The sequence below is a fragment of the Stenella coeruleoalba genome (assembly GCF_951394435.1).
Source record: "Stenella coeruleoalba genome assembly, chromosome: 2".
Lineage (NCBI taxonomy): Eukaryota > Metazoa > Chordata > Mammalia > Artiodactyla > Delphinidae > Stenella > Stenella coeruleoalba.
Genome location: NC_137147.1, coordinates 24,993,452 through 25,002,146, shown reverse-complemented (window position 1 = coordinate 25,002,146; position 8,695 = coordinate 24,993,452). Strand labels below are relative to the sequence as shown.

Here is an 8,695-nt window from a genome sequence, read left to right as displayed (position 1 = left end):
ACCCGAAGGAGTTTGAAGGATCCCTAGAACAGACAGAGGTTAAGGTCCGGCGAGGCGGAACGGAAGCACCTGGGAGGGAGGAGGAGCCGGAAGTTGAGGCGGGGAGGGGGCGGGGGCGGGGAGGTGGAGGGAAAAGCAAGCCAGGAGGTTCTGCGGCCGCTTCTAGTAGTTTCCAGGCGCTGCCGGGCGGCTGGGTCCGCGCGGTCCTGAGGCTGTGGCTGTGGCTGCTCGGGAGCTGGTGGCGGCGCGACCGGAGAGCCGATGGCCAAGTGGGGTGAGGGCGACCCACGCTGGATCGTGGAGGAGCGGGCGGACGCCACCAACGTCAACAACTGGCACTGGTGAGGGCCAGCGGGCCAGGCCGCGGGAGCGCTCCGGCCGGGCCAGGGTTGCAGGGTTCCTGGAACCTCGGCCGGGACAAAGCTGGGGCCGAGGCAGCCTTTCCTGCCCGGAGATGGGTGTGGGTCCTTCCTGTTAACAGGGGTCCGTAGTCCCAGGTCCTTCCACCCTCCGGCCTCCGTTTCATTGGCGGGGGAGGCGGGGGGACGACATGGAGGGCTGCGCCCCAGACGAGGGGTTTCAGATATGAGAACAGAACCCCTTGGCTGCTGCATTCAGCCTGAGCGGGGAGATGCTTCCCACTCGTGGCCGCAGGAGTCAGTGAGACCCAAACCGCCGTGGATTGTGTTGGGAGACTGCAGTGTTAGTCTCGGGAGGGTTGGAATTCCTATTTTCCGGCTTACGGGTGGAATTAAAAGTCAGTCATAGGGGACTGCTGCCTCACTCCAGAAGGCTAAGGTTTAGAACGTGTTCTGCCGGTGCCCAGAGCCCAGTGATCCTGAAGGCGCCGTGGCCTGTTACCCGGAACTATTAAGTTAGTTGTATTGTAGCTCCAGGGACTGCCCCTGGTTGCCGGGCAATCATGGTTTATAACCCAACCACTCTTAAAAGTCTGCTGTCCTTCATGAAATCCTCTACAAGTAATGTCTTATCTTTTGAGTCCAGTGAACTTTGTTCATACTGTCTTTACTGTATTTTTACTTTGTTGCAGCTCTTTTTACTGTTGTTTTCTCTACTAGTTAGAAAATGGGGAGGTAGATAGTTTTTCTTCTCTATATCTCAGCCTGCCTCCTTTCCTCTTAACACAGTGTTTGACTTAATTTTTGTTTGTTTTGAAGTGCTGGACTTACATTGTTTTCATGGCCATTTAGAGGGCATAGAATGTGTAGAGCCTTTATAGCATAGCCTGAATTTGACAGGTCAAAACACTGTGCTAATGAGATCAAGATTATTGGTTTATTCGTTACTGGACCTTTTAGCTCAATACTGCATTCTGTTGGCCCCGTTGTGTGCTCCTGACTTCAGCAAGATGTGCACAGTTTTCCACTTGGTCAGACGGGGGCGCCACGTTAAAGCGTCTAATGCTGACCCCAGCACCATCATGCTGAGAAAGGAAAGCAGAATTTTCCATTTAGTTTGAAACCACTCTATTACAGCAGTTGTCCTTATTGACATATGGGACTCCTGGTCTTCCTTTTAGGAGTCCCATACTGTCAATAAGGAGTAACACGTTTGTGGACATGCTGGAGTGGGGCTGAGGGTTTTGTGTTCTTTTCCAGCCTCCTTTAGCCTTGGATGCTCTTGCATAAAGCGAGCAGTTGTATCCTTCATTTGGCTGCTGGTCCATAGCTTTGTTTCTGTTTTGCAGGACAGAGAGAGATGCTTCGAATTGGTCCACAGATAAGCTGAAAACACTGTTCCTGGCAGTGCGTGTGCAAAATGAGGAAGGCAAGTGCGAGGTGACAGAAGTGAATAAGCTTGATGGAGAGGCATCTATTAACAATCGCAAAGGCAAACTTATCTTCTTTTATGAGTGGAGCATCAAACTAAACTGGACAGGTAAGTCTATGCTTGGCTTTCAGGACAGAGGTTAACCGCGTTTTGATTGACCTGTTCAGGAGCCGGGGAGAACAGTTTTTGAGAGGTTATGAACTTTTTTCAAGGGAGATAATGCTGTTTTGGAGTCCTATTGAAAACAGTATTGGATGCTGAAATTCTTCTGCCACTGTGGGACACTATTAATGGGTTTCCTCTCTCAGAGTCTCACAAGTCCCCAGTGATGAAGCAGCTGAGCTGCTGAATCTTTGGACCTGGTCTGTGTTGGGACATACAATGTGACATTTCTCAGACTAGCTATTTCTGCCTCTTGGATGATTTTAAAGTGGGGAGGGGGAGTTTTTTGGTTTTCTTTCTTTTTTAAAATTTTTTTTAACTCTCTCCAGTGTGACCCTAACAGTTCAGAGTGCTGTGGTAATGAAGCTTGCATGTGATTATAACTTGGGTCAGTTTTATTCTCTAGCTTAATGTCCCTTTTGTGAAGATATTAACATAGAATTGGGCCCATGGTTAGATGGTCCTGACTGTTGGGAGGCTGAATTTTAAAAGACAGTAAAGTTAAAAGGGTACATGGTATGGGGCAAAGCATGAAATAAATTTTTGTTTCAATAAACATTTCTCAAGTGAATGCTAATAAAGAGGGGAAATGTATTTATCGTCTTTTTTTGTTTTTTAAACTACTAAAGCACAGCAGTCTGGAAGGAACCTTAGGTATCATCTTGCCCAGTCTCCTTTTTATAGATTGAGAAACTGAGGCCTAGAGAAGTAAAGATAAATAAGTGTTGTGTGAGTTAACTTTGAAATACAGTTAGTTCTGCTATAACGTGACACATATGTTTCTAAAAATCACCACACTATGCAGAGTCTCTCAACAAAAACCACAGGGCTTGTAGGGAAGATGGGGTTAGGGACGTGACACTATACCCAAAAGTTTTATCAGTGATTTTCTTTAAATTTAGGAATGTAAAAATTGATGGCACAGTTTACACATGTTAAATCATAAGAAATACATAAATAACATGATAAATATGATGCTTTACCTTGACAAAGACCTGAAGTTTGCTTGTGAAAGTGGGCGTCAGAAGCCTTGGGGCATGTGGGTTTTTGTGAGGTGGTGGAAGGGGAGTCACCTGAAAAGAGAAGGAGCGTTATAACACCATTGGTGGATGGCGTGGCTCCTAACACACTGTGAACTGAAGTCACTGGCAGACAGATGTTTGAGATGTGTATTTCGCGTATTCCTATACAGCTCCATTCAGCTGGGTTTGGGTTTCTTTGGGTTCACCTAGTGTTTCTCAAGGATGAAATCACATATAAGCAAACATGAAATTCATGTTATGATCAAATCGTCCCTTAATATATCAATAGTATTGGAACAAATTTGTATTTTCCAGACAAGCGTTCTAGCAGAGCTGTCTGTATTGACTATGAACCAAGTCCTCCTTAGCAGAGTTCATGCTGGTGCCAAATTCACATGATTCTTGGTCCCACACTGTAATAGCACAGCCTCAAGAAATCTGATGGGGAAGGACATTTCGGGGGGGGGGCAGTGGCTGCATCCGGCATGGCATTCTCTCAGAATAAAGAAGGTCAGTTCAGTTGTCCAAAAGAAGCGTAAGCAGAATAGTAGTTAGCACTCCAGAGCAGAAGAGGAGGAGAGAAGAGAAGGAGACTGATAACATTGCATTACTTTTGACAGGTACCTCTAAGTCTGGGGTGCAGTACAAGGGCCATGTGGAGATCCCCAATTTGTCTGATGAAAATAGCGTGGATGAAGTGGAGGTTTGTGCTTTCTGTTTCCTCATCTGTCTGAGTCTTCCACATCCTCTTATTCTCAGATGAGAAAAATGACCTGTCATTCAACATGACAGGCCAGGCTTGGCCCCAGCATTCAGAACCCCAGTCTGCAGATGATTCTCTGGGTCTTTGGTGCCAACGGGAGCTCCCAGAGCAGCTTGTGCTTATTTAATTACTTTGCTTTAGTGAGTAGTGTGGGTTCTAACATTAGCCACCTTTGTCTTGGCAGAGAGACCTCGAGAAGCAGCACTCATGGGGATTGTACAAAAACCTCAACCCTCATTTCCTTTGGAAATGTTAGCAGTTATCTGATTGCTCAGCACTGACATTCCACAATGTGGGTGCCTCTCAAGTTATTTACCACCTACTTCTGGTCTTTCACTCAGATTAGTGTGAGCCTTGCCAAGGATGAGCCTGACACAAATCTCGTGGGCTTAATGAAGGAAGAAGGGGTGAAACTTCTAAGAGAAGCAATGGGAATTTACATCAGCACCCTCAAAACAGGTATCCCTTGAGTACTTGCGAGTGCCTTGAGAAGATAGTTTTCCACCAGTCAGATGCTAATTAAGGGGCTTGACAGGTCTTTCTTTGGCAAATGGATAAAAATTTGGGGGGAGGAGGCTTATTTCATCTAAAAATCAGTCTATAAACCTTAAGTAAGGGAAAGATCTAGAGACATGTTGTCTAATGTGTCGGCTGTTGAGCACTTGAAAGGTGGCTAGTCCAAATTGAGATGTGCTGCGAGTACAAAAAACGCTATGGATTTTGAAGACTTAGTATTTAAAAGAAAAGTAAAATGTCTCAATAATTTTTTGATACTGATAACATATTGAAATGGTAGTTAGGATATATTAGGTTAAGTATATCGTTAAAATTAATTTCACCTGTTTGTTGTAACGCTTTAGTGCGGCTACTAGAAAATTTAATATTACATTTGAGGTTGAGATTGTATTTCTGTTAGACTTGCTGATCTAAAGAGTTGGCAGCCCCAGACTCACCACGTGAGCATAGTGTCCTGCACCATTTTTGATGCACATTCTCCAGGGACATTCAGAGGGTTATGTGAATAGTAGTCAGCTCAGCTGTCCCCTAGAATTCTAGTTCTGCCAGTGTGTTCTGATCTTGGCGTCGGAGTACAGATGATCATCAGAGGGAACCGGTATAGAGGTGGAAACCTTCTTTGGTGGGAACCAGTGCTCTGATGCCATAACTGGTTGCGGCTGTCCTACAGAGGCAAGGCAGAGTGGAGAAAGGGGACTAAATTGCAGCTGTGGGGATCTTGGCACACTCTTGAAGTCTTTGGAAGTGCCACTGCGCTCATTGGCTGCCATCCACAGTAGACCTCACGTATGCTTAACAAGTCGTGATGCTTCTAATTGAGTCGGGTTTAAAATAATCCCAGTGAACATACTGTGTTCTGTAGCATACACTCAGATACCTGTCTGGCATAGATCAAAGTTAAAGACGCTAAAGTGGATTACTCTTCCCTCCCTTGTCGTGACCTCCATCTGAGTTAAGATGGCCATGTTTGTCAAACTACAATGAAACCCTGAGTCTCAGCTACTAAGAAATAACTTCCAAGAGCTGGGATTTTATCTTTTCAGAGTTCACGCAGGGTATGATCTTGCCTACAATGAATGGAGAGTCAGTAGACCCAGCCGGGCAGCCAGCACTGAAAACTGAGGAGCACAAGGTAACCGGTGTCCCCATGTGCTGGGGCGGGAGGCTGTCTGGAAAGGGAGTTAAGGCACTGCCTCCTTCATAAGTCTCTATATCAGCTCTTTCTCTCCCACCCTAACCTCTGACCCAGAGCTGGTGCTTTGTAGAGAGTCCACAGAGTGTAGTTGTCTGTCTCCCCATCTTTAACCTGGTGTTTATTCATTTATAACAGACCCCTTAGAGCAAATGGAAGCCATCAGGGACTTCAGAGTCCGACTGTTGCGTTTAACCCCAGTGAGGAGGTTATGAACGCAGGGTGGTCTTCACCTATATGCATCTTAAGTATTATGTCTACATTTCATACTTTGATACTAAAGGTGTCATCAAGGTATCAGGGGTTACTTAGATCACTACACCTAACAGGAGACTGATCGATTTCGCTGCATTTGCAGGGTGAGCAAATATTTTTTCTGGAGATGGAACTTGTGTGGTTTGGGTTCAGCACTTGGTTTTCAGCCCTGTTGCCCTCTTGTCAGCACACTGAAGGATATTCTGGGGGTGCTGCTTCCAGCTATTTAAGCATAGAAATTCTGCTTGAGAATCACGTGGGGCTCTTCAGAAGTACCTTATGATTTGGTGTGCCCTGCAGCAGTGGGCTTTTAAATGAGTGTCACTCTTCTTTCACCTAGAGTGGCACTGAGGATTTTCTGGGAAAGTTCTCCTTCTGACTGAAGTGCCCATGCACATAAATTTCCTCTAACTCTCTGGAATAATTAGCCTTGGAGGTGAAAAAGTTTGTGAGAATGAATAGCAGGGCTATCCCTGAAGACCTGTTAATTGAGGTTTCACCATTACTCTAAACTGACAATTTCACTGCCACTTCCACAGGCTAAGTCTGCTCCTTCAAAAACCCAGGCAAGACCTGTTGGTGTCAAAATCCCCACTTGTAAGATCACCCTTAGAGAAACCTTCCTGACATCACCAGAGGAGCTCTATAGAGTTTTTACCACTCAGGAGGTAAGTATAGTCTTGTCCTTCCAGCTCCTGGCATCTGCCGTCCCGAGTGACTGGAGTTGTGGGCACATCCCCGCATTGTGCGGAGGAAGTGCTGAGTGGAACCGTGAAGCTTTCCTTGTACACTCAGAGGCAAAGGGAAAACTCTTTTGTTCAACCCACTCATCAAAGTGGATTCGTCTTCTTTTTTCTCTTTTATGCTAGTTTTGGGTCATGTAAGTGGGAACCACTGGAATCATTCTTGTTAGAAAAGTAAATGGATTCGAAGTAATGGCATCCTAGGTTCAGAAAGAGTTACTTGAGTCGAAGCCTGGTCTCTAGTGGAACAGAAAAGAGCCTAAACCTGGTTCTTGGGCAGAGTAGTGTCTTTGGAAGTGAGAGCTGAGGCATACAGGTGTCAGCTGGCATTTCTCCTGGGTCCCACTGAGAGCCATGCATCTTCTTACCTCCTTTTGCTCTGCAGCTTGTTCAGGCCTTTACCCATGCTCCTGCAATGTTAGAAGCAGACAAAGGTGGCAAGTTTCACCTGGTAGATGGCAATGTCTCTGGAGAATTCACTGATCTGGTGAGTACGTGCTTGCCAGGATATAGCTTTTGTCTGGTCAGAAGAATAACATTTCCTCCTTTTCTTTTTCAGCTCTGTAGATAAAATTTAAGGCTGTAATCTCTTTGGTTAGTAAAACCTCATTTTGTTTTTCAAAAGAATGCTACAATTGAATTCTCTTGCTTTCATATAAATTTTTCTTTAGTGGGGTAAAATTGCTTCTTCCTGGAAAAATCAAACATGGAAGAGAGGTTAGATACATTGGTGGCTTACGGCTTTCCGTTTGTGGCACTGAGATTTCACGTGGGCACAGGTGACTGGACCCAACTTAGGAGTAAGAGGAGAGGCTGTGGCTGATGTCAGTGCAGGAGCTACCAACTCTGGTCCACTTTGTCCTCATCAGTAGTACAGCTGCAGATGGTGGGCTCCGTATGAAAGGCAGATGGGTGATACTTGCTAGGATTGGATACGTTGCAGTCTATAGTATAGGCTGACCTCTTTGATTATTTTAGATCCCTGAGAAACATATTGTGATGAAGTGGAGGTTTAAATCTTGGCCAGAAGGTAAGTAAGCATATGTATTTATTGCCATTGCCCCCAGAACTTTTTCTTTTCCCCTTAGCCTCAGACCCACATGGAAACCCTGGATCTGAAACCTCCTTCCCCTTTGCCTTTCCCCAGGGCACTTTGCCACCATCACCTTGACCTTCATTGACAAGAATGGAGAGACTGAGCTGTGTATGGAAGGCCGAGGCATCCCTGCCCCTGAGGAGGAGAGGACACGGCAGGGCTGGCAGCGGTACTACTTTGAGGGCATCAAACAGACCTTTGGCTACGGCGCACGCTTATTTTAGGAATAGCAGCAGAGGGTACAGCCCGCCGAACACTTCAGTCCAGCCCTCTCCTGACTGGGGCTTGTGACTTACAGGATTGCACCATCCCAACCACTAACTTGGGGCCGGGGCCCCTTCCCTTCATGTATACCTTGGGTTTGTGCATGTTTTCTGCTGGGTGGGAACAGAGGGTGATTTCTCTTTTATGTGTACATACGCTAAATAAACGTAATTTAAAAATCGTGCATGTCTGGAACCTGTGTTGACGGGGTGGCTGGTATTAAGAGTTCCCTTGAAGGTTTTGAACAAAAAAAAGCAACGGAGGGGTTTTATCTCCGTTCTGCATAAGTGTATGTAATTAAGAGGCCTGAAAAGAGCCTACTTCTCACCAGCAGGCATTCCTGAGCTCATGTCCTTTCATACTGCAGACTAGCAAAACGGGTCTCTTCCCCTCACTGAGGGAAATGTGGGGTGGAGTTTCCCTGGGGTGAACGGTACCAAGAAACTTTATCGCTGGTCCAGGTGGCATCCTGGGCTTCCCACTCTGCATGGCCTCTTATCGTCTTCCAAGAAGAGGTGATCAACCAGGTGCTGGTTTGAGGCGTAGAAAGAGATTCCCCACCCTGTGACCAAGGGGAACTGTGGGCTTTGGGTTTCTGCTCACTGAGCTTCTGTTTATTGAGCGGTTACTATGTACCAGACACTGTACTAAGCAGTTCCCTTACAGTAGCTTATTTAGCCCCCATAATTTAGCCCCTATGAAACAGATACTAGCATTATTTCTGTTTTACAAGAACCTAGTCCTTGGATTTCTTAACGCATATCCCAGACCCTACAACAGATAATTTAGCAGAGTTGGAATTTGGAACAAGGACCATAACGGCAGAGCCAGTGCTCAAGTCCAAACCACTGTCTACTGCCTCGTCGCGTTCATCCCTGAAAAGAAGCAGCT

At 46.0% G+C, this 8,695-nt stretch overlaps 1 protein-coding gene across 1 annotated transcript; it reads left to right on the top strand.

The window, feature by feature from the left end:
- Positions 1–134: 134 nt before the first annotated feature.
- Positions 135–7,985, top strand: AHSA1 (activator of HSP90 ATPase activity 1). Its single transcript, XM_079914193.1, has 9 exons — positions 135–341; positions 1,709–1,899; positions 3,596–3,678; positions 4,080–4,197; positions 5,298–5,386; positions 6,241–6,369; positions 6,830–6,931; positions 7,423–7,474; positions 7,592–7,985. The coding sequence occupies exons 1-9, from the start codon at positions 262–264 to the stop codon at positions 7,762–7,764; spliced, it is 1,017 nt and encodes a 338-aa protein (XP_079770319.1). The 5' UTR covers positions 135–261; the 3' UTR covers positions 7,765–7,985.
- The last annotated feature ends 710 nt before the right edge of the window (positions 7,986–8,695 follow it).

What these genes read in the sequence shown, in the direction of transcription:
- AHSA1 (XM_079914193.1), top strand. Translation starts at nt 262, where the DNA reads ATGGCCAAGTGGGGTGAGGGCGACCCACGCTGGATCGTGGAGGAGCGG. An exon ending in CATCAAACTAAACTGGACAG is followed by an intron (nt 1,900 to 3,595) that starts GTAAGTCTATGC and finishes TACTTTTGACAG; the next exon opens with GTACCTCTAAGTCTGGGGTG. An exon ending in GTTTAAATCTTGGCCAGAAG is followed by an intron (nt 7,475 to 7,591) that starts GTAAGTAAGCAT and finishes GCCTTTCCCCAG; the next exon opens with GGCACTTTGCCACCATCACC.